Genomic DNA, 26,472 nt, shown 5'->3' with positions numbered 1-26,472 from the left:
ATTTATTATCTGTAAAATTGGTTGAGACTGTTGAGTCAAGATGTGAAACAGAAAGGGGAATTTCAAGCTAGTTAATCACTTTATTTGAACATGCACAATTTTCACATTTTATTTATTTTCTCTTATTTTGAAATGCAGCCCTAGTAAATGAGAGAACATTATACATATCGGCAGTCATACATACACTCACCTAAAGGATTATTAGGAACACCTGTTCAATTTCTCATTAATGCAATTATCTAACCAACCAATCACATGGCAGTTGCTTCAATGCATTTAGGGGTGTGGTCCTGGTCAAGACAATCTCCTGAACTCCAAACTGAATGTCTGAATGGGAAAGAAAGGTGATTTAAGCAATTTTGAGCGTGGCATGGTTGTTGGTGCCAGACGGGCCGGTCTGAGTATTTCACAATCTGCTCAGTTACTGGGATTTTCACGCACAACCATTTCTAGGGTTTACAAAGAATGGTGTGAAAAGGGAAAAACATCCAGTATGCGGCAGTCCTGTGGGCGAACATGCCTTGTTGATGCTAGAGGTCAGAGGAGAATGGGCCGACTGATTCAAGCTGATCGAAGAGCAACTTTGACTGAAATAACCACTCGTTACAACCGAGGTATGCAGCAAAGCATTTGTGAAGCCACAACACGTACAACTTTGAGGCGGATGGGCTACAACAGCAGAAGACCCCACCGGGTACCACTCATCTCCACTACAAATAGGAAAAAGAGGCTACAATTTGCACAAGCTCACCAAAATTGGACAGTTGAAGACTGGAAAAATGTTGCCTGGTCTGATGAGTCTCGATTTCTGTTGAGACATTCAGATGGTAGAGTCAGAATTTGGCGTAAACAGAATGAGAACATGGATCCATCATGCCTTGTTACCACTGTCCAGGCTGGTGGTGGTGGTGTAATGGTGTGGGGGATGTTTTCTTGGCACACTTTAGGCCCCTTAGTGCCAATTGGGCATCGTTTAAATGCCACGGCCTACCTGAGCATTGTTTCTGACCATGTCCATCCCTTTATGACCACCATGTACCCATCCTCTGATGGCTACTTCCAGCAGGATAATGCACCATGTCACAAAGGTCGAATCATTTCAAATTGGTTTCTTGAACATGACAATGAGTTTACTGTACTAAACTGGCCCCCACAGTCACCAGATCTCAACCCAATAGAGCATCTTTGGGATGTGGTGGAACGGGAGCTTCGTGCCCTGGATGTGCATCCCACAAATCTCCATCAACTGCAAGATGCTATCCTATCAATATGGGCCAACATTTCTAAAGAATGCTTTCAGCACCTTGTTGAATCAATGCTACGTAGAACTAAGGCAGTTCTGAAGGCGAAAGGGGGTCAAACACAGTATTAGTATGGTGTTCCTAATAATCCTTTAGGTGAGTGTATATGTTCAGTTCTATGTTACGTGACAATAAATATTGTCAAAAAGTTTTTGAATTGTACTGAATTCATTTGATTTGACAGTCAGGTATTGAATACATGCAGATGTTGATACAACTACTAGGCTACTTAAACATATATCACACTAAATAGTTAGACATTATGATCTTCCGGACCTTTGCTTCAAGAAATTTTCTCTAACTGGACCTCTTAAAATTTTTGTTGAATACCCTTGTATCTGCTCCACTGATGCGCAGGCTGTGTGTCTGCCCCCTGTTTCTAAAACACATGCCGGCGCAGTGCATGCCAGAACTTGAGCCAGTCAAGTGTTTACACTGCCAGGGTCAAATGCTACACATGCATTTGATCCAGATCTGTACCATCTCCCCGAGAGATACATTTGATCCAATCGTCAAGCGTTTACACTTCCATTTCTGATACTGATCAAATGGTTAAAAAATGTCACTGTTTCTCAATAAATTGATAATAGATACTTATTTCTTGTTACTGTTTTCATTCTTTTCTGCAATAAGCAATGTTTACTTGAATGGTTACTTATTCATTATTTATTTTTTCTTAAATAAGTAATTAACCTACTTATTTTCATGTTTTTCAGTAAATAAGTATTATTTATTAATATGAATTTATTAATATTTATTTCAGATTTTAATAAAAATAAGTAACGATTACTTATTTTTATTTTTTTCCCTGGTTTTCAATAAATAAGTAATGGATATTTATTTCATATTCCTGTTTTCAGTTTTTCTACAAAATAAATAATGGTTCCTTATTTCTGTCACGATTACCTTCGGGGAGCTCGGGAACAGGGGACCCGAGTGCAGTGCTGGATCACGGGATGGTCACACAGGCACGTGTCGGGTGCTGGCAGATCAGGACAATGGAGGCAAGACAGAGACGTGGTCGTGGTCACGGGCGATGGTCAGGCGATCGGGTGAACAGAGCAAGCAAGGAAGATACAGAAGCGTGGTCGGGAAGTCAGGCAAGGGGTCAAAGAAACATGGAGAATAGCAGGCACAGGGAAACAAGGCTACGGGGAGCGGACACACGGAGGAGGCTCAGAGTTGCAGTAGGAACTGGCAAAACTTCACCCAGACTGAGGGAAGTCAGGGGATTATAAGGGGTGCAGAAACCAGGCTTGGGAAGTGCAGGGCGAATGGGAACATAGGGTGGAAGCATGAGTGCACAAGGGTGTATGGAATGTACAGACTGAAGAATGCTGAGAGCAGGGAGAAGGCAGGGAATTAGCGGCCCCTAGTGGGGATAGAGGGGGCGTGCTAGGGGACCATGACAATTTCTTATTTCTGAACCACGGTTTCCAAAAAAAAGTAATGGGCTCATTCCTTATTTTAAGATTTTTTGAAAAATAAGTAATGGTTACTTATTTCATTTTTCCCCCCAAAAATATAAGTAATGGTTACTCATTTTTACGTTTCCGTGTTGGTTACTTTTTTACATTTCCCTGTTTTGTATTAAATAAGTAGGCTAATTTGTTACTTATTTCTTATTTCCCTGTTTCCGAATTCAAGGACTTATAGGACAACAGCATTACATACACAGCGATACAATTACATAGGACAATACTAATCATTACTTATTCTTTATACTCAGGGCCAGCCCTATACTTTTGGGGGCCATAGGCATGATTGTATAACATTTTAGTCGTGCCCAACGTTATGGCGGAGGGAGAATGTTTAGGTAAAATTAAAAGACACATTAACATTTAAATAGCACAGAACATTTATTGCACTTTAACATACACCGTACATGTTGAAGAAATAGGTTTAGTAATAAATACAAATTACTTTGTATTTGTCAGTGTAAATGTAAATAGTACACTGTGTACATTGAAATAACAGCAATAACTAATAAACAGTTAGGTAAAAAACACCCACACTAAAAATACTCAGTACTGAAAATACTATATTGCCCTTGCACTTAAAAAACTAAATGAAATACTAAATACATACACTACTATAAAAAATAATTTGCTGACAACTGGCAAACTAAATACTAGCTGATCATTATCATCATTTGGCAACTGGCAGTATGCTAGCTATCAATGTGATGTGACCCTTGTAGCGTAAGGTACACATAAATTTCAATTTAAGAAGTTAATTTATAGTATCACCTTATCACGAATCCTGGAATCTTGTAGAACTCAATTTCTGTAATAATTGGACACAGACACCAATTCCAAAGATATAAATTGTCAAATTTAGCCAAAAACAAAGACTAAATGTAGCACTACACTAATTATACAAAAGGTAAAACTAATTAAAATTCAACTCTAGATCAACAAATCAGAGACAAATCACTTCCGTGACCAAATCAAAGACCATGGGATCGCATATGATAACACACAAATCGTTAAACAAAAAAGGTTATAAACACATTGACTACAATACCGGTTAGTAAGACGAAGGTGAGTCTCTCATTAGTATTGTTAGTCAGACATTAAATAACTACGCAGGTTAGTATTTATGTCAGGTAACTTCTCGTTATATATATATCAGTCTCATTTACGTTTAGGTGCCGAGAAAGATCCTATCATTACTTGTTACCACAATTTCCCTTAACTGATTATTATTCAATGATTAAGGATAGGCAGGGCCACCTATAATCTAATGTCTATTAACTTGTGTCAATTTCAGACTAAACAGTTAAACAGGAATGAGAAGATATTTCTCGGCGTTGACAGATTTTATTTCTAAAATTATCAACAAAACAGTTTAATGCAACACACATTTATATTTAAGAAAACTAAATGATATTACACATTCTAGAGTTATGAATCACAGATTAACATTTCTAATTGATTTCTCAAATGTCATGAATCATGAACTCCAAACTGTTAAACTTATCTGAACTTCGTCGCAGAGAGGCCTCTCTGGCTTCGGGCTCAGATAACAGCACACGGCATGAGGTCCGTGTGGTTTGGAACAAAGGCAGTCCGGTTCGGCTTTGTCCAAGAACTTCCACTCAGTCGATGCACCTGGAAGTTGGGGTTTCGCGAATGTAGAGTCTTTTCCAAACAGATTTTCCACTGGTTTGAAGGCTCCAAGGTTGTGCACAAAATCTTCTTTGTAAGCAGGGTTCCACCGTAGTTACTTGAAGACAAAGTCTTTGAGGAAAGCAGGGCCCTGTTTGTTCCAAGGGTCAAGTTTCTTAAGACTCAAATAGCTATTTAAATGACTGACACTTTCGTATACAGTCGACTTAGTCAATTGTCCAGCTGTAAAACTCCACTGATCAGGTGGGCACAGGCGGGCATGCGCAGTCTGTAAAGTTCTTTATTTAATAAAGTCCTTTAAAAGAATTCTTCGTACGGCTCAATCTCCTTCTCCCAGTTTAACTCTTCTATTGCCGGCAAAGACTTAGTTGGTTTCTGGTTCTGGTTCTGGCAACAGAGCTACAGGTTGAGCTGTGGCAGCGAGTTTCTGGTTCAGGTGAGAGAGAGAGAGAGAAAGAGACTGTGCGCTGTTCTTTATAGTCTGTCAGATCAATAGGTGATTGGTTCTTGAGTTTTTGAGATTGGATTTCGGTTTCAGCCCCCAGTGTCCTATTGGAGGGGGGGTTGATTTATGACTGATGTCAATCCATGCCATCTTTTGGAAATGCCGGTTGGCCCGGGTTCGTAGCTCTATGTCGGGATTTCGGCTCTCGTCCACTTCAAAGAGTTTTTTTATTAGCTACAGGCCCCTTTCTCCAGACATCTCATAGCAGGATTCCAAACTATTTGGCCTATTCTCGGTGCCCTCCTCCCCAAAACTGTCATTTTGATGTAAACCAGTTCCAAGCTGATGAGTTAAGGAAATCTGATAACTTTAGGGGGTAGAGGTCTTCTTTAGATCAGTGCTTCAGCTCAGAGCTAAAATGCTCTTATCAAAATACACCCAACATAACGCTACACCCTCCATCACAAAACCAACATAATCAAAAATTGCTTCTTCATCTGATTGAGCTGGATTATTGCTTTATATATAATGTGTTCAAATATGTTAATTCCTCACAAAGTAATGACATTTTAAAGTCCCACTACTTGGAATATACAAAACAGAGAAATCACTGTTAAAGTTCCAATTACATTTTTTTCATAAACCCCTTATAGGTAATATAGTAATATAGGCCATCATATTTACATGAAATTTTGTATACATATCCCTGACATGTGTGTTCCACATTGCCATTAACCATGAAATATCAATCAGTAATTTACTTTACTTAACCCTCAATAAATGGACCAGTTATCTTGCACTTTTAAAATGTGGCAATTTCAGGATATATACGATTGTCTCAAACAGTAAAACCTTCTGATTTTCAAGGTTTTTCTATAATGTGCTTTCTGTATTGTCATAGACCACTAAAACATTTCTGATAGTGTGCGTCTCGTTGGGTGTGCTTGTAAAAGGAGTGAAGCATGATTGGGTGTTGTCCTCACCCCGAACTTTACTTCTAAACTCCGTACATCGATAATAAGTAACCTAATAGACAACAGTTCTCATTACTTGTTATTCAACGATAAAATGGCAATTGACAATATAAAGTAGGCCTAATCATTACTTATTTTTGTTTCTCGGTTCTCAATAAATAAGTAATTGGTAATTTCAATTTTCAAAAGAGGGGTCATTATTGGGGCACGAATCGCAGGAGCTTCAGTCACAAGATTGCTCAACTGGCTAGTGTTTCATTAGGAACAGTGACTAAAGTTACATCTGCATTTAGATCTATGGGAAAGACATCAGTAAATAAAGTTGGAAATTGTGGATAAAAGCTAACATTCGATGACCATAATGCTCGTGCATTACTGCGATATGTAAATAAAAACAGAAGAGAGACTCTTTCCAAGGTGACTGATGATGTCAATGCAGGATGTGATCAGATTGTGTCAGCAAGAACAGTCCATCGAGAACTACACAGAGAGGGATATTATTATTATTATTATTTATTCCTTGGCAGATGCCCTTATCCAGGGCGACTTACAAAATATAAGCGCAATACAAAGTGCAAAAATACAGTTCAGTACAAGGCATCAAATATTACAAATTCAGATTTACATAAGACAAAGCATAACACATTGTACAAATTCCAATTTACACAAGTGAATACAATAAATTAGGTCTTACATCCTGGAAAGTATAAGCTAAGTGTGGTCAAGATGCTAGGTTACAGTCAAGGGCTACAGGAAAGGAAGCAAAGGGGAAAACAATAATACAAGTTCTAGTAACGCAAGGAGCATGATAAAACATAAAGTGCTATCTTACAGGAGAGTAAAGGACTAATATTACAAGTATTGTCTGAAAAGATGTGTTTTGAGTAAGTGCCGGAAGGAGGTCAAGGACTCTGGGACTGCTCTCACCTGGTTCTCCTCCTACCTCAGTAACCGGACCTACCAAGTGACATGGCGAGGTTCCTCATCCACCCCCCAACCTCTCCTCACAGGCGTACCCCAAGGCTCCATGCTGGGCCCCCTCCTGTTCTCTCTCTACACTCGCTCCCCGGGCCCCCTCATCGCATCCCATGGTTTCTCCTACCACTTCTATGCTGATGATACCCAGATCTTCATGTCTTTTGTCTCTTCTGACCCTCTCATCCCCTCTCGCATCTCTTCCTGTTTGTCTGCTATCTCCGCCTGGATGCACTCGCACCACCTCAAGCTCAACCTCTCCAAATTGGATCTCCTGTTTTTCCCCCACTCTTCCCCACCTTCTGCTGATCTTGGGGTGGTGGGGGGTGGATGAGGAACCTCGCCATGTCACTTGGTAGGTCCGGTCGCTGAGGTAGGAGGAGAACCAGGTGAGAGCAGTCCCAGAGATTTCAAGGTCAGCGAGGCAGGAGAGGAGGATGGAATGATTGACGGTGTCAAATGCTGCGGAGAGATCAAGGAGGATGAGGACTGAGGAGAAGGAGGCCGCTCAAGCACAGCTGAGGGAGTCAGTGACTGCCAGGAGAGCAGTCTCAGTGGAGTGAGCTGTGAGGAAGCTAGATTGCAGAGGATCCAGGAGTGAGTGTTGGGATAGAAAGTCAGAGAGCTGACGGTGGACCGCCCACTCGAGAGTCTTTGAGAGGAAGGGGAGTAGAGATACAGGGCGGTAGTTCTGAGGAGAGGTGGCATCAAGGGTTTGTTTCTTGAGGAGTGGAATGACAGCAGCTTGTTTAAATGCAGAGGGGAAACAGCCAGAGAGGAGTGAGGAGTTGAGGAGGGAGGAGATGAATGGGAGTAGATCAGGAGCGGTCGCTTGGAGGAGGCGAGAAGGGAGAGGGTCCAGGGCACATGTTGTAGGTTTGTGACATAGGAGGAGAGCAGAAACTTCAGAGTCCAAGAGAGGTGAGAATGAAGAAAAGGAAGCTTGGTCAGTGGGAGGTTTGGGTGTGATGGGAGAGAAGGGGGCACTGTTGAAGAGCTTACGGATGTCTGCAATCTTGAAGGAGAAGGAGACAAAATCATCAGCAGTCAGAGATGAGGGAGGAGGAGGGGGAGGGGGGGCAAAGAGGGAGGAGAAGGTGGAGTAGAGTGGATTCAAAGAGTGATTGGAAGTAAGATTTCTTGGCTGAGGTGTGTGAGGAGAAGAATGTAGACAGTAGAGAGCGGTAGAGTTCGAGGGCAACTGGGAGTTTGGTCCTTTTCTCCTTCTGTTCGGCGGCACGCAGACTAGTTCGGATTGAGCAGAGAACAGCAGAGATCCAAGGCTGAGGAGGGGAGGGATGGGCAGGATGAGACGTGAGAGGACAGACAGAGTCAAGGGAGGAGGTGAGGGAGGAGAACAAAGAGGAGGTAGCACAGTTGACAGATAGATGGGAAAAACAGTCAATGGAAGGTAAGAGTGAGAGCAGTGGAAGCAAGGGTGGAGGGGGAGACAGAGCGGAGATTACGGCGGAATGTGACAGAGGGAGTGGGTGGAGTGGGGGGGGAGGGAAAGAGAGAAGGAGATGAAGTGGTGGTCCGAGATGTCCATGGGAGTCACTGAGAGTGTTGAAGGGGAGCAGTCTCTAGAGAAGATGAGGTCTAGCTGGCGGCCTGCCCTGGGAGTGGGGGGAGACGGGGAGAGAGAGAATTTAAAGGAGTGAAGGAGAGGGTGGAAATCTGGCACAGTGGGAACGGTTGGAGAGGTGAATGTTGAAGTCTCCCAGGAGGATGGTAGGTGAGGACAGCGAGGGGAGGGAGGAGAGAAGAAAGTCGAGTTCATCCAGGAAGGTGGTGAGTGGACCAGGGGGATGGTAGAGAACTAGAAGGAAGAGGTGAGAGGGAGAGGTGAGTTCCACTGCATGGAATTCAAAGCTGTTGGTCATGATAGAGGAGAGAGAGTGGGGGACAGAGAAGAGGAGAGAAGGGAAGAGCAGGAGCCCTGTTCCTCCTCCCTGCCCGGTAAGACAAGGGGAGTGGGACAGGACAAATAGAGAGGATAAGGCAGTAGGGGTGGTTGAGTTGTCCAGGGAGATCCATGTCTCAGTGAGAGCGAGGAAATCCAGAGAGCAGAGATGAAGTCGGCCTTGTTGGAAGCTGAGTGGCAGTTCCACAGGCCTCCAGAGAGTGGATTAGAGGGGAGGGAGGAGGAGGGGAGAGGCAGAGAGATGAGGTTGGATGGATTAGGGAAGCAAAGGCGTGCAGGTGCACACCGAGAAGACAGAGAGAGCAGGACAGATAGAGATCGTCATGGCTTCATGCTGTTGCTGTTGTTGTGCGGCGTCTCCTCGCAGTCTTCTCCTTGCTGGAGTCCCGCAGCTTGAGTCCCTGCCCTTTGGAGATGGGGCCCTTCAGAAGGGGGGCACTGAAGGCTGCTGGCGCTGACTGCTGGCTCAGAGGTCCAGGGGGCTCTTAAATACTTCACCTGTAACTAATTAACCTGCACACCTGTGTTGCGTTGAATGACACAAGGCTGTCAGGATGGCACTCCCTCCCACGCAGGACTGCTAATAGCACAATTAATGGCCGCTTTATATCTGACTACAGACAAAGACCGTGCCGGACACACACAGTTACACTGAACAATAGCTCATAGTAATGCTAAATAAATGCTAAATAATAACAGCCTACAATGTAATGCTTCTGATTTACAGAAAGTGCGTGTCAAGTGTGCTACATAAGTTGCTAATTAACTAACAAACAGTCGCTGCTCTTACTATAATACAGTTGCAAGATATATAATTCTTAGCTAAACAAGTAACCACATAAACAGTCAATGTAACTCTTAACTAAACTAAGAAACACGAGAGAAAAAGCGACTCTTCAGCTGGCTTGCCCGAGTGGCTTGCCTGAGTGTTCAACTGGCTTGCCCGAGTATATATACACTACTGGTCAAAAGTTTTATAACACCCCCATTTGTCCAGTTTTTATATAAATTTAAGCAGTTCAAATCCAGTGAATAACCTGAAATGGTACAAAGGTAAGCAGTAAACTGCCAGAGGTAAAAAAAAACGTTTAGGTTACCAAACACTGAAAACATACATTTCAGAATTATATAGTGTGTTACTATACCCTCTTAAGCATTATTCGCACACCGTCATTCAGTGCCCAGGGGGTAAATGCACCGGGGTGGGGGCGGGGTCTCATTCAAACTGTCACAGATCACTCAGTGTCAATTGGATTTCTTTGCAGATAGGCTTGTTTTGTTCAGAACAACCTAACAATTTCAGATCCAATGTAAAATTGTTGTGTATTAGTACCCTGTAAACAGAGTTTTCCATCTTGACATTTTGAGCTCTCTATGGGTGTATGTTGCTTCTACCAAAACATGGATGGTCTTGTTTTGATCAGTAGACTGTCTGGTTCCAGAATATGTCATAATTGTCAATATTTTCTGAGATTTTGTATTCCTACTCAGATAAAGTATCCCTCCACCCCCCCATTTCAGAATTTGGCAGCGGGGGGTATAAAAATCTAATATTTCACATCAGAGAATGCTTCACATCGTTAGAAAGCTGAGAGTCTCAGCTTTAATGGGATACCAAACTCTTGGCAAACAACACAACAGTGAAGAGTACACATGGGATTAAAGAGAAGCACACAGATTTGGTGCCCTTTTAAGGGTACCAGAGGGGTTTGTCAGCTTCAGGGGTTAAATTTTGTTAAACAAAATGGTTCCATTATTTATTTTTTATCTGCAGTTGTTTATTTGTTCTATGTTATAATTTCAGAGTACATTGAGACATTAAACTGCATACATTTCTATAAAAATTAAAAAATTGAGGTGTTCTAAAACTTTTGACCGGTAGTGTACACTGGTGGTCTGGCTTCCCAAAGAACAATAGTGTGAATGGTAAGTGGACTGAGACCCCATTACAGCTGTATTGGACCAGAAAGATATCTGGGTCCTCTTTCAAGGCTAAGGACAGTATGAATGCAGAGAGAACTATGGCAAACCAAATATCCTCAATTGCATTTCAATATATCTTTAAATAATTTACTTATATATCTAAATTAATTTTAGATATGCCATTTAACTCCTTTACATATATCTGAAATTAATTTAAAGATATCTTGAATACGTGTAAATATATATTTTTAAATTCAAAATATCTCCAATTCATTTAGAAATATCTGCACATCATTTAAAGATATTTTCAAATGACTTCCTGTTCATTTACAGATATCTGTACATCATTTGGAGATATCTGCAAATGCTTTCCTGTTCATTTAGAGATAAAGTATCTGCAAATTATTCATGTTCATTTAAATAAATCTGTAAATAACTTCCTGTTCAAATCCAAGAATGTTTGACCTGGTGTAGCAACCCTCTTGGCAAACAGACTCCAGCTGGATAAAAGTGCTGAAGTTACAGTGGTATCTAAAAATCTTAACTCTCGTAAATATCTACAATATTTGCCAAAATAATTAAGCCAAAAATGATGTAAATAGGAGCTCCATCCTTTCATACACTTTTGCACTTACAGAATGTTACTTCACTTAAGACTGATGAGTCTGAACACTGAAAAGACACATTTAATATTTAACCTATCTACACTCACCTAAAGGATTATTAGGAACACCTGTTCAATTTCTCATTAATGCAATTATCTAACCAACCAATCACATGGCAGTTGCTTCAATGCATTTAGGGGTGTGGTCCTGGTCAAGACAATCTCCTGAACTCCAAACTGAATGTCTGGATGGGAAAGAAAGGTGATTTAAGCAATTTTGAGCGTGGCATGGTTGTTGGTGCCAGACGGGCCGGTCTGAGTATTTCACAATATGCTCAGTTACTGGGATTTTCACGCACAACCATTTCTAGGGTTTACAAAGAATGGTGTGAAAAGGGAAAAACATCCAGTATGCGGCAGTCCTGTGGGCGAAAATGCCTTGTTGATGCTAGAGGTCAGAGGAGAATGGGCCCACTGATTCAAGCTGATAGAAGAGCAACTTTGACTGAAATAACCACTCGTTACAACCGAGGTATGCAGCAAAGCATTTGTGAAGCCACAACACGTACAACCTTGAGGCGGATGGGCTACAACAGCAGAAGACCCCACCGGGTACCACTCATCTCCACTACAAATAGGAAAAAGAGGCTACAATTTGCACAAGCTCACCAAAATTGGACAGTTGAAGACTGGAAAAATGTTGCCTGGTCTGATGAGTCTCGATTTCTGTTGAGACATTCAGATGGTAGAGTCAGAATTTGGCGTAAACAGAATGAGAACATGGATCCATCATGCCTTGTTACCACTGTGCAGGCTGGTGGTGGTGGTGTAATGGTGTGGGGAATGTTTTCTTGGCACACTTTAGGCCCCTTAGTGCCAATTGGGCATCGTTTAAATGCCACGGCCTACCTGAGCATTGTTTCTGACCATGTCCATCCCTTTATGACCACCATGTACCCATCCTCTGATGGCTACTTCCAGCAGGATAATGCACCATGTCACAAAGGTCGAATCATTTCAAATTGGTTTCTTGAACATGACAATGAGTTCACTGTACTAAACTGGCCCCCACAGCCACCAGATCTCAACCCAATAGAGCATCTTTGGGATGTGGTGGAACGGGAGCTTCGTGCCCTGGATGTGCATCCCACAAATCTCCATCAACTGCAAGATGCTATCCTATCAATATGGGCCAACATTTCTAAAGAATGCTTTCAGCACCTTGTTGAATCAATGCCACGTAGAATTAAGGCAGTTCTGAACGCGAAAGGGGGTCAAACACAGTATTAGTATGGTGTTCCTAATAATCCTTTAGGTGAGTGTATATCTATAGAGGTGGTTCTCAATATAGTCTGTTTACTCAGCATGACACAGGAATCAAGTGAAAGGTTGAAGCTTCTAATCTGTGTGACACAGAAAGTGAGCTTCTCAGTAATACCCTGCCACTGGGATTCTGGGCAACATTTTCCATGATTAGCCTGCAGCTGATAGGACAAGACTGTTTGTAGCGGAGAAAGGAGCGGAGCAGAATGGACTGCATTGTGGCTGTTTGTTGAACCCAGGTAAAGAATTGAAGTGTTCAAGCACAGAGGATAATGTATTTATTTGACATGCCAGGCCTGGGAGGCCCTGACATTGAAGCTATCCACCTGAGCGGAGTCTCTCTGAACAGCAAGATATTTACAGCTTTTATACAATGCATGATATGTGGTTCTGTGGGCAGGGTCCAGTCACATGCTTTCCAATAAGGGTTATCTCGAGGTCAGGCTCCTGGCTCTTGTAATGTTCATGGTTGTCTTCCTGGGGGAAGGAGTGGGATGCAGAAAACAGATGGCTTCCTTGGACATACTGGGGGAGGTCTGGTCCCATGGTCATCACTAGCAACTGTTAATCAATAACTATCAGGGCCGGCCCTGACCAATTTGGTGCCCTAGGCAAGATTTTAGCTGGTGCCCCTTGCATCGCAGCCAATTCCACCACCGATCATTGTGTTCGTACACTCACACAGAAACTGCATAGCTTTATGTCTTTGAGATTTTCTTTATTTTAGAAACAAACATAAAAACACAAAATAAAAACAGTATTAAAGAAACAAGTGACATAAAACAAATTATACATACAATATAAATAAGAGTATTGCACGAAAAAACTATATTACAGACACCTTGCGATACGCAATATGCATAATGTAGCATTATTCTACAGCCTTACTCGCCTTGCCTTTCCTGCAAACAAGTGACATAAAACGAATTATAAATAAGTGGATGGTTCGTGCAGCACACTTGAAAGAAAAAGTGTATTTCTCAAAATTATGTTATAGGTAATGGAGGTTGATGAAAGAGTTAAATAGGTGATCGTTCAAAAGGTGTGATCGTTGTGGGGCATCGGTAAGAATGCACAATTCTCATAAATTCCAAACAGTGTCCCTTTATTGCATCACTAGCACTGAATCCAAAACGGTGTCTTCAGTCATTGTAATATTAAGTTTGATGAATATGTATCTGTGGTTCTACAAAGAAATGACAATCACATAAATCAGTCGTATAATAATCAATATAACCAATAATCATGCAAAGAATAATAATACAAATATACACAGTTCTGACAGCAGAGCTTATATACTCAAATGACTTTACATGCAGCATAAATGCAAACCTATGGATCTATGTTATCTTACTACAGCTAGATGCTGAGAAATTACCTTAACCAATGTTGAATCTTATAAACTTATAACCGTTATACATATCGATAATACACAGTCTTCAATTCAATAAAGATGTAAACAACAGATAACGGTAATATTATAAATCAGCGCAATTTGCATTTCGACCGCATGGTGAAGCAGTAGATAATTACTCAGCTGGCTAACACAGATTAGCATTGCTATTCTCAATATGTAGCGGCCATAATTTATACCAAACAAACAAACATTTACATTTTGCTGCACGCACACAATCATATAAATAATAAACAATTACTCTCTGTTTTGTAGACCTAAACTATAACTTTTTCCAGCACCAACCTACACATAAATCGCCAGGTTAAACAAAACTCAGAAAGTGTATTATCTCCAGGTGTGGCAGTTCGGCGCTCCGATTGGCTAATTGTTAAGGGGCCGTGCAATGGAGCAAAAACCTATAAAAACGTAAAGTTAAGCGAGTCACTACAAAAGCAATTTCCACTGCCCTTCAACACATTATAGGTTAGGTTATTCCCAAAACAGCTGAATAGTCTTTGCAACATTCCCTAATGAGTTTAAGGTAAAAGTAACTGACAATAACTCTAGAAAGCTATTTAAATTAGCGAACTTTACTAGTATCGTACAAAGTAAGCCAGTAACACTGCTCCAATGGTAACTATGCAATTATATACACTATTAATTCATCACATCACATGACTTCTCTCCTTATTCCGTTTGTCCTCCTCTTCTCTTCTTATTTTTCTTCCCTGGGCACCAAAGGGCTTTGGTCTTTTTGACATGGTTTGTAGTGGCTACTGATGCTAATTGATGATGTTTCGCGTTCAGTGTCACTCACTACTTAAAATAACTCAACTCGCCCCGCCCCCACAATCAGGTCAGTCTAACTATGAGAGCGGGGGATTGATGCGCCAGCTGGGGTGAGCTGTGCGCAACACAGAAAATATGGCCTAATAAGCTCTGTAGTTATGTTGTTGTGGGGGATTTCGCTTTTTGGTAATATTTGGAATTAATAGAATTAAAACAGTATTAGTAAAAAAAAAAAAAAAAAAAAATCGTTACTCATTCGGGCGCCTAAGCCACGGACCGGCGCTGGCTGCGTCCCAAATCGCACACTTGTTCCCTCGTTACCTTCCCTTGCGGGGCGGACCTGCTACGGTGGCCATCTTCAGGGGTGTCCCAAACCCTTAGGGAAGGAGTGAAGTGAGCGTAATCGAGCCGTTTGTGACTTAAATGCTCCCTTCAACGAAGTGTACAAAAGAGCACACTTATGCGGAAGTGTTTTAGCGCTGAAGTCCCAGTGTATTTCAAAATTATTATTATTATTATTACTATACTAAATTAAATACAAATACAAGAAAAGACTGCGTAGGTACTTTTTCAGACAAAGACACAGCACTTCATTTTTACCACATTTTGTTATGTTACAGCCTTATTCCAAAATGGATTAAATTCATTATTTTCCTCAAAATTCTACAAATGACATAATGACAACGTGAAAGAAGTTTGTTTGAAATCTTTGCAAATTTATTAAAAATAAAAAACAAAAAAAGCACATGTACATAAGTATTCACAGCCTTTGCCATGACACTCAAACTTTAGCTCAGGTGCATCCTGTTTCCACTGATCATCCTTGAGATGTTTCTACAACTTGATTGGAGTCCACCTGTGGTAAATTCAGTTGATTGGACATGATTTGGAAAGGCACACACCTGTCTATATAAGGTCCCACAGTTAACAGTGCATGTCAGAGCACAAACCAAGCCATGAAGTCCAAGGAATTGTCTGTAGACCTCCGAGACAGGATTGTATCGAGGTACAGATCTGGGGAAGGGTACAGAAAAAATTCTGTAGCATTGAAGGTGCCAATGAGCATAGTGGCCTCCATCATACATAAATGGAAGAAGTTTGGAACCACCAGGACTCTTCCTAGAGCTGGCCGCCCGGCCAAACTGAGTGATCGGGGGAGAATGGCCTCAGTCAGGGAGGTGACCAAGAACCCGATGGTCACTCTGACAGAGCTCCAGCGTGTCTCTGTGGAGAGAGGAAAACCTTCCAGAAGAACAACCATCTCTGCAGCACTCCACCAATCAGGCCTGTATGGTAGAGTGGCCAGACGGAAGCCACTCCTCAGTAAAAGGCACATGACAGCCCGTCTGGAGTTTGCCAAAAGGCACCTGAAGGATTCTCAGACCATGAGAAACAAAATTCTCTGGTCTGATGAAACAAAGATTGAACTCTTTGGCCTGAATGGCAAGCGTCATGTCTGGAGGAAACCAGGCACCGCTCATCACCTGGTCAATACCATCCCTACAGTGAAGCATGGTGGTGGCAGCATCATGCTGTGGGGACTGGGAGACTAGTCAGGATCGAGGGAAAGATTAATGCAGCAATGTACAGAGACATCCTTGATGAAAACCTGCTCCAGAACACTCTGGACCTCAGACTGGGGCCAAGGTTCATCTTTCAAAAGGACAACGACCCTAAGCACACAGCCAAGATAACAAAGGAGTGGCTACAGGACAACTCTGTGAATGTCCTTGAGTGACCCAGCCAGAGCCCAGACTTGAACCTGATTGAACATCTCTGGAGAGATATGAAAATGGCTGTGCACCGACGCTCCCCATCCAACCTGATGGAGCTTGAGAGGTCCTGCAAAGAAGAATGGAAGAAACTGCCCAAAAATAGGTGTGCCAAGCTTGTAGCATCATACTCAAAAAGACTTGAGGCTGTAATTGGTGTCAAAGGTGCTTCAACAAAGTATTGAGCAAAGGCTGTGAATACTTATGTACATGTGCTGTTTTTGTTTTTAATTTTTAATACATTTGCAAAGATTTCAAACAAACTTCTTTCACATTGTCATTATGGGGTACTGTTTGTAGAATTTTGAGGAAAATAATGAATTTCATCCATTTTGGAATAAGGCTGTAACATAACAAAATGTGGAAAAAGTGAAGCGTTGTGAATACTTTCCGGATGCACTGTATGTGCTAGTAGATAAGTCTTTTAAACAAACCTGACTCCCTAAACTTATTACTGTTACAACAGATTTGTAACTGCAAAGGAAACTTTTTGCCACATCTGGATGCTTAAACCAGTAGAAACACCCATTTAAGTGTTGTTGCTGCTGATAGCAGTAATGAGATTGGTCAATTACAGAGTATTTACTGTTATTCTATGCTTTATTTCCTTTGTGATACCAACAAGAACGTAGATATAAGGAGACTAAAGTGTGAAGACTAGGCCTGCTGTTTGCCCAATATATATAACCTGTTTGTTAGATTGTTTGTACTTTAATAATTATTCCAAGATATACAGCTTTATTCTGGTGTCAGGACATTTTAAAGGTTTTCTTTGTGAAACTGAAAATAATGAAGTGACTGCATTGTGCTTTGGGCAGAGACCTCTGTGTGCTGAAGGCTTTGTCAATGTCCCTGTAGCCATCCTCTGTTATTGTGTTGTTTTCCAAGAAAAGAAAAAAGAAAGAATACAGCATGTGATATCATTGGATTTCGTAACTTCAAATCTATCTCATAATTCACCATCACTGCTGAAAAACATAATTAGTAACTATTATTATTAGACCTTATAATTACCCTGCAGTAAAAATCAAGCTGTTCCATCTGAACCTTCATTTCTTAATTGAAAACAAACTCTGTGTTGTGTTACTCACACCTTTATCCTTTATTCTCAAACAGTTAAATGTGGCAGTTGACTTCCCTCTGTGAAGGTGTTGTTAAAAGGACAGGTTTCTTATTCACACAAAATTGCTGTTTTATTGTATATATTTTGTATCTTGTGAACATTTGCACAAAATACTTCATAGGTTAGGTTCCACATCTGTAACTGCTTTTGAGAATGTTAGGTGTGTATAGCTGGCATCAGGTTTTGTATAATTAGCAAGGTGTAAAGGAAATGGTTAGAGTTGCCTAGTACAGTCTGTAGCTTCTCAGTCTCAGCTTTTAATAATTGTGTGTATAAGTCTGTATTCTATATTTAGTTACACTGGAAAGCTTCACTTCAAGAGAATCAATGAAGCTATCAATGAAGACCTTGTTAATGTAGCTCTTTATGCTTCTCAACAGAGGGGAATTTGTGAAGCTTTTGAGTTATTATTGAGTGTCCTTTGAGGCAATCCAACCCATTAGAGCAATAAATGATGGGAAGGAAAGAACCCTTGGGCACATTTAGTTGACTCCAGTTTTTAAAGAACAATGAAATATGTTTTGTGTGTTCCATGATTTGTCAAATCAAACCTGAAAGGTGAACATTTCCACAGCTCTTGCCCATCAATCTCGTTCCTTCCTGTGAAAGCTATAAAAGAAAAGTCAAAACACAAACAAAATTGATCTTGTTTCCCCTGCAGAGCAAACAACTGCTGAAATACTTTTTTCATTATACTAATTGGGTATGGAGATTGTCCCATGACTAAGCCAGTGTGTTTGCCTGGATATTAATTACCAAAATGTACTCGATCAACCTGTTGTGCTCAGTGCTGCTCTGCTTTCTTGGGGCCGTGACAGCAACCCCTCACTGACTGACTGGAACTGTTCTGTTTCTCTCCCTTTAGATGAAATAATGCAGCAGGAGATCAGGCCTCTACTGGCAGTTGACATTATCGAGCAACTCCACAGGCAGTTTGCCATTCTATCAGGTAAGGAGCTCTTTACTGCATTTCAGCGTTTAGTTTAATAATGCCAAAAGTCCACATTTAAATGCCCATAACAAACAATATAATTAGTGAATGACCTGTAAGGTGCACTTTATTCACTACTCATTTTGTGAAAAAAAATCCCTTTTAAACATTTTTTGGTTTGCTTGTTTAGAGAGTTATATACAGTTTATTTTTTGTAAGGACGCAAATCAAAATGACCCTGCATTGTCAATGCATCTGATGAAATAAAATAAAATTAAAATTAAAAACTACACCTTTTGCACTTCTTCCTTCCCTGCAGTGCACACCAGTTAGACACATCTCATCATCACAGCAACAGCAATACTATTTTGGTTTTCTTTACATGCAGTGCTTTCCCTCAAAATGTTTCAATTTCATTACACATAAATTATATGCAATATGTATGCCTCCTCTGACAATGTCATTCTGGGGCCTGTACATTCTATTCTTGATAATCAAATTGAATTTCTGCACTTGACAGGAGTAACAATGTCATAGGGAGCATGTCAATTTGTCCCCAAACAATGCATCCCTGCCACAATTCATCGCCCCCATAATTTTTAATTTATACATTAATTTATGTATTTTAACAATAAAAACACAATCTCTCTATCAAAGCTGCCATTGGCTCCTGTGTCTGTCACTCAAACAGGTCCCTTCCTGCTTCCTGTTTGTATTAAAGGTGACGCACACACTCTTTAGCCACTTCGCTTGGACTTGAGGATGTGCTATATCTGTGTCTTTTGTCGTTTGCAAAACTTAACAAACACTTGCTTATTCGGTTGGCTGGCTGCACTTACTGTGCTGTTCACCGCTGTCCTGTGCTACATTCACTGTGTTTGTCTTGTGTGTGTTAGTTAATATTATTTATTTAGTATTAACTATCCTGTTCTGTGCCATTCCATTCCCAAGGTCCAGCTGTGCCTTGGCTCCGTTTCAGTTTACACAAGATAATAAAAAATATCTAGTCATGCTAATATAGTTTATATATATTATCCGACTGCGTGCTGTGTTTTTTTTTGTTCTTGTCCACAGGGCTTTTACCTTCACAGTGAGAGTCCTAGCAGCGGCAGTTAATCTGAGGCCCAGCTACCCGGCCTAAGCCTTGGTCTGTTGTAAAGAGATATTGCCCGGGTGAGGGGCTCCTCTGCTGGCTTACGCCTGTACTACAGCCCACAACTATGGCTGTAGGAGATCTCGCTCTTCCAGCTTGCTGGGATCGAGCCCTGCTACGCGCTACCGTCTGTTCCGTGGTAATGGCCCCTGCGTGCTAGGCCCCACTTCGGCTGGTGTTCTACTAACCTCGGGCCCTCCAGACTCTGGACAGCATGCCGCCCGGTATCCCTGGAAAACCCAGCACACATGGTGTGGTTAAGTCTGCAGGCCTTTGCAACACCTGTACTCCAGCACCTCGGTGTTGGTTGCATAGCGTTTCTGTCTGGCGTACATAGGTGCAGCAAGGCTTCGGTATGGTTGGTGTGTAGTTGCCCCCATTTTCGGACATCAAAGCATTGCCAGGTGAAGACGCACTTACAGTGGCCAACACCCAAAGAGGTGCTCCACTTGTTGCGAGGGTTCCTCAGTTGCTATGCGCCTTTGGTAACTGCACTGATTGGCGCCACCGCTGCACACTTCCTGCCTACGTGCTGTGGAGTGCCTCCAGATGCCCTGGCCCTCTGAACCCACCCCCCCAATGCTCCAGATTCGAAAGAGGGCACCAGAAACAGCGGCCCTCCCAGGACCTGACACTGCTACCGGACCTCTTGGCTGAATTGCAAGCCACCTGGGTCCCCCCCGCGATGGCCCCCACCCAGGCTGAGACAGGGGAGGCATACGCCAGGACCTAGGGTGCAGGAGAAGCAGGATTGGTGGAGTTCCCACAGGTCAACTCCACCATCACCGCACTCATCTCTTTGCCCCCGCTGTCTGCGAAGCCCCACAACCTGGCCTGCCCCAACAGGCAGTGTCTCACCATGGAGACGCTGCTCTGGAGAGCCAATGAGGCTGCACCTCTGTAACACGGAGAGCCTGCTGGCCTCTACAGACATTTCGCACCTGGTGTTAAGACGGGGGCCATGACCCAGTTACCTGCTCCATTGGGGTCATGTTGCAATTTTTACAAGAGCCGTTGGACCAGGGCAAGTCCCTTTCCACACTCAAAGTGTATCTGGCAGCCATCTCTGCATGTCATGTCCGGATGGATGGTGAACCCTCTTGGTCCCATTTCCTGGCTATGCAGTTTCAGAAGGAAGCTTGTAGGCTGCAGCTGTGGCTAAGGTGCCTTGATGTTGTGACGGTGGACATTTTTCATTACAGCTGTTATTGAAAAATGGCATCTGAAAGGGGACATGAATTAATGTTACATGTGTAGTGTAGTAGTAGTGGTAAGGTTTGCCTATGGTGCTGTTTATTCTGTTTTGTTTTGCATGGTGTTGTCTTATAGCTTTTTGGCTATGCCCACACTCCAACTATGGATTTTGGAATTTAATACAGGATCCATGTATTGATCCTCCAGTTACTTCTGATATGCCTGAATTGGAGCAATCCTTGATTGAAATTGGAAGTTGTCTCTTCGCCTTTGCCTTTACCGTTGCTGCCTCTCTTCTCTATTTCTGTTGATCCTGTAATATTAACTGATGGGGTAGACCTTATTAAGCCTGCAATTAATGACATCCAGATAACGCAACAGGATTTTCATAATCAATTGCTGCACAATGTGCAAGGTAATATGGAAGAGAATACAGCCAGATGTAAAGAAACTCTTTCCATGTTGGAGCAAGTGAAAGGATATATGTTTTCATGTTATGAAAAAGGAAAAAAAGAGATCTTCGATTTGATGACTTCTCAATTCAAAGCTCAGTCAAGTGACATTGTTAATCATCTCAAATGGATGGTTCAACAGTCAGAAATACAGCAGGAAGTTGACAATAACCATCAAATATGTTTCTCATATAAAGGACTTTGCAAGTACAGGTTTCTGAGTGTTTGGATCAAGTAAAAGGAATAAGTACAGATATGCATTATTTGAAAGAGTTGTGGAGTGAAAAGTCTATGGTGGCTACTGGAACTCCTAAAGTAAAGCTAAAGTAAAAGTAAAACTAAAGCCGAATTACATTATTTTCCTGTTGATTCGCCCCCTAGTGCACATAGTCATGTTCGTAGTATTGAATTGAGATCACCTTGTACTTCTCTTCCTCTTCTTCCTCAGTTTGGTGATGTCCCTCGAAATCCCAAAGGAGGATACCCTATTAAATTGGAGTTTCCCACCTATGGTGGACCAGGTGATGATGATGATCCCCTTAAATGTATAGAAAAATGTCATGATTTTCTAGCTCTTAATCCTTTGGCAGATATTGAAATATTGGCTGCTTTTCAAAGTGTTTTGCACGGAACCGCTCGAGACTGGTGGGAGATAGCCAGAGGATATGTACATGGCATGACTTTGTTTCTAGTTTATTTTCTATGGGAAGATTATGATGATGAGTTGGCTAAACGTGTAATAACTTGTGTTCAACGCCCAAATGAGTGTGTTAGGGATTTTGCTTTCTCCTATAGAGCTTTTTGTAAGCAATGGAAGCCCAATTTTGAGGAACAGGAAGTTGCAAAGTTGATTTTTTAGAGCATTAACCCATATTTAACAAGTCAACTACGAGGTCGAGTATCTACAGTTGAAGAATTGGTGCGGTTGGGTCAGCAATATGAGAAAGACTGGCTCTGTCAACAAGCCTATAAAGAACAACAAAATGCCAGAGCACCTAATGTACATTTGAAACTTCCTAATGTAAATCAAGGAAACCATTCACAGAAAACCCCTATAAAACCTGTATTATTTTGCTGGCGTTGTAAAGGGAGTCATGCTACTGGATCTTGTCCTTTTTTCAAAGGCAAAACTAAGGTTAAGGGAGAAATGAGTAGTGATAACTCTTATCCCCATTCACATGATGAAGTTGCATCCCCTGGTTTACAAAAAGGTAACCGTACTGTTAATACTGTAATGCGTGATTCAAATAAATCCTCTTCAAAAGGATCTACTTGTCCAATGAGTAATTACAAACCCCTTATCTCTGTGCCTTCTCAACTTATTGTGCATTTATGTATTCACAAGTGGAAGGGAAGAGCTATTCTAGACACTATTCTAGACACAGGATGTTCTTACACACTCTTAAACAAGTAACTCTGGACTAATGAAACATCCTCAGGAAAAGCTGAAATCTTGGGAAGAAGGCCCTTTATTTTGGGCCAATGGTGAAGCCAAACAACCACTGGGATGGAGAGAGTTGACTTTCATGATCAGTCCTTGACCTTGCCTACTGTGGTTATGCCTTCTGGAACCCTACTGTTGTACTGGGTTTTGATTTCTTCTTTTTCAGTGGTATTAAGTTGGATGTTGCTGATAATATGTACTGATTCAAAAGTAATTTCTCTGAAAAGTATTTTTTTCAGTCTGGAACCCGACAAGCAGTGGACTGGTTTCCATGTTCTGTTTTAACTTCTGCAGCATTTAATGTTCATTCTCCAGTAAATGTGTTGTTTACTATAGCATCTTCAATAAGCCCAGATTCTTCTTTCCAAGATGCAAAGGAGTTGGTCACTCATATTCATGACGCAGTACAGCAATCGCACATGGGTGATACTGAGAAATCTCTTCTGTTGAATCTTTGTAGAAGTAATGATCAAATGTATACTATGAAGCTTGGCTGTACTGATGTACTGCATCACAAAATGTCTCACTCAGGACATTCTCTTAAAACAAAAGCCTTATCGTGTTTCTCACACTAAACAGGCTATTGTTAAATAATTGATTGATGAAATGTTGATTGATAACATTATTGAACCCTCTCTTTAGGGATGGGCCTCTCCAGTTGTAATAATACCTAAGAAAACTGGGGGGTATCACTTGTGTGTTGATTATCGAAAGTTGAACTCTGTTTACTGAGAATGATGCGTACCAATTGCCTACCATAACTGAAATCTTATGGGACCTTTTCCTTGCAGCTCTCAAAAGAATGTGTATTTGCCTGTGATTGTTGAATACTGCACCAAATGGGTGAAGTTCTTTCCCCTCCACAAAGCCACTGCTCATGTAGTGTCTCGCATTATGGTCAGAGATATCTTCACTAAATGGGGAACTCCTGATTATCTCCTCTCAGATAAAGGGCCACAATTAATCTCTTTTCCAAGAGGTAATGGCCCAATGGCAGGTGTCTGTGAAAATTACTACAGCATACCATCCACAGACACATTTTCCTGAGAGAGTAAATAGAACTATAAGACCATGATTTCATCATATGTGGGCTCTACACACAAGAAAGGGGATCAGCACTTGCATTAATTTAATTTTACTCTGAATTCAGCAGTCCAGGAATCCACAGGCTTTTCTCCTGTTGAAGTAAATCTTGGAAGGCCACTTCATGGGCCTTTGGATGTGTTACTGGAAGTGGAAGGGTAGGATGTTTCTCCTAATACTCTGGACTATGCTCGTTTCTAGGCTAGAATATTTCCGAGAACAAGTTGCTATGAATCTGAAAAAGTCCAGAGAAAGACAGAAACGCAATTATGACAAAGGCTGTAGACAGGTTTCTTTTGATTCTTATGACCAAGTGTGGCTGCGAACACATGCACAATGTTTTTCTGCCAAACTAGCTCACAAGTGGAAAGGTCCATATCGTGTAATGGAATGCCTGGGTACTTTGAATTACAGAATTGTCTTGGAAGACTCTGGGTTAGATTGAGGACACTACATGTTACCATTTGAAGCCCTGTTATTCCACAGCAGCAGAACTTGAAGCAAGAGACAGACAGACGGTACTGGACATTTGTGGCTTGAATACTGATGAGGATGAATATGTGGGATTTCCTTAAACAAGTATTATATAGTTATTCATTTATTTTTCTGATTGTATTGTTGCCTAAACCCATTTTTTTCTTTTTCCATGGGGGGGAGGGGTCCCCTAGGGAGGGGTGTGACAGTGGAAATGTAATTATCTGTCACTTTAAATCTTGAAAGTGTGTTGAGAAGGGGAGTGGTTGTTTTACTCACCCTGCATAAAGATGCCATGCAGATGGGGAAGGTTTGGAGTGTGGGACTGGAAGACATGTTAACTGTTTCTGTAGCAGCAGTTGTCCGTTTTCTTTTGTTTATTTTTATATATATATATATATATATATATATATATATATATATATATATATATATATATATATATATATATATATAAAAATAAACAAATGGTATCTGGGGTAGCATGCTACAGGCTATGCAAGCATCCCATGGTCTTTCAAAAATAGAGAACAATAATACAATGAGTGTTGACTACTTTACCAATGTGTTTACTTTCCTCTCTACTACCTACTACTACACCACTACTACATGCTAGAGCCTAGTCTGTTGTTTTGCTATGCGGCACAGTGTGTTGAAACTGGTATACATATAGCAATGATTTATGCATCCATGTAACCTGGTATAATGTATTATTTTGGTGGGTTTACTGTTATACTCCCACCTGGTGCCTGAACTTCATAATCAGCCATTACAATGTAGTGCTGGACACACTTTCCAAGTGAACCACTACAATCAGCTGACCTTAAACTAGTGTCGCTGAAGACTGCGTTTTTGCTGGCAATCACATCCGCCAAACACGTGAGTGAGTTACATGCCCTGTCTGTACACCCTTCATGTGTCCGTTTTGCAGGAGATGGCTCCAGGGTTACGTTTTGGCCTAACCCTGCATTCCTCCCAAAAGTGCTGTCACCATTCCATGTCAACAGGCCTATTGAGTTGATGGCTTTCCATCCACCTCCCTTCTCTTCTTTGGAGGAGAGTTGGCTACATTTGCTATGTCCGGTGCAGGCCCTCAGGTGCTATTTGGAGCACATTTAGGATACTCGGCACTCGGATCAATTGTTTGTGTCCTACGGAGCGTGGACACAGGTCTAGGCGCTATCAAAGCAGCGCCTCTCACACTGGATTGTGGACACTATTACCATGGCCTAAGAGTCGGCTGGGGAACCCGGTGTCTGAACACCTGGTGGTGCACTCGACTCAAGGCATAGCAACATCGTGAGAACTTTTCCAAGGGCAGACATTTGTGCAGGTGCAGCTTGGGACTCGCCGCACACTTTTGTCCAGTTCTACAGGTTGGATGTGATGGGACCGTCCCATTCCATTGAGAACCCTGACCTTTATTTCCCCATCTGCCCCTGTTGTAGCATCCTGGTGTCTACCTTGGATGGAGCTATGTTGAACCGCTTCCCTTCCTACCAGATTATGCCTTCCAGTTGAGCACCCACGTGTGTGCTCCTGGATTTTGTGACTGCCCTCTAGACTTCATTCCCAGGGACTATCACGCGGCCTGCAGGTACAGTACTATATGCAAAAGTTTTAGGCAGGTGTGAAAAAATCCTAATAAAAATTTTAATAGATTATATTTATCAATTAACTAAATGCAAAGTGAGTGAACAGAAGAAAAATTCACATCAAATCCATATATGGTGTGACCACAATTTGCCTTCAAAACAGCATAAATTCTTCTAGGTATACTTGCACACAGTTTTTGAAGGAACTCAGCAGGCCCAAACATCTTTGAGAACTAAGCACAGTTCTTCTGTGGATTTAGGCAGCCTCAGTTGCTTCTCTCTCTTCATGTAGTCCCAGACAGACTCAATGATGTTGAGATCAGGGCTCTGTGGGGGACATACCATCACTTCCAGTACAGTTCATTATGCTGAAGATAGTTCTTAATGACTTTCGCTGTATGTTTGGGCTCATTGTCATGCTGCAGGACAAATTTGGGGCCAATCAGATGCCTCCCTGATGGTACTG

General features: G+C 41.6%; 1 protein-coding gene across 1 annotated transcript in view; it reads left to right on the top strand.

Annotated features, from left to right (window-relative positions):
- The window catches only part of LOC136753846 (probable guanine nucleotide exchange factor MCF2L2), a 102,692-nt gene that overhangs the window by 25,861 nt on the left and 50,359 nt on the right, over window positions 1-26,472 (top strand). Inside the window, exon 2 of the mRNA XM_066710229.1 lies at window positions 18,546-18,629. Coding sequence (XP_066566326.1) covers window positions 18,546-18,629 — 84 coding nt within the window. The remainder of the gene's footprint in view (window positions 1-18,545; window positions 18,630-26,472) is intronic.

The sequence above is a fragment of the Amia ocellicauda genome, chromosome 7 (assembly GCF_036373705.1).
Source record: "Amia ocellicauda isolate fAmiCal2 chromosome 7, fAmiCal2.hap1, whole genome shotgun sequence".
Lineage (NCBI taxonomy): Eukaryota > Metazoa > Chordata > Actinopteri > Amiiformes > Amiidae > Amia > Amia ocellicauda.
This window is presented reverse-complemented; position numbering and strand designations above follow the sequence as displayed.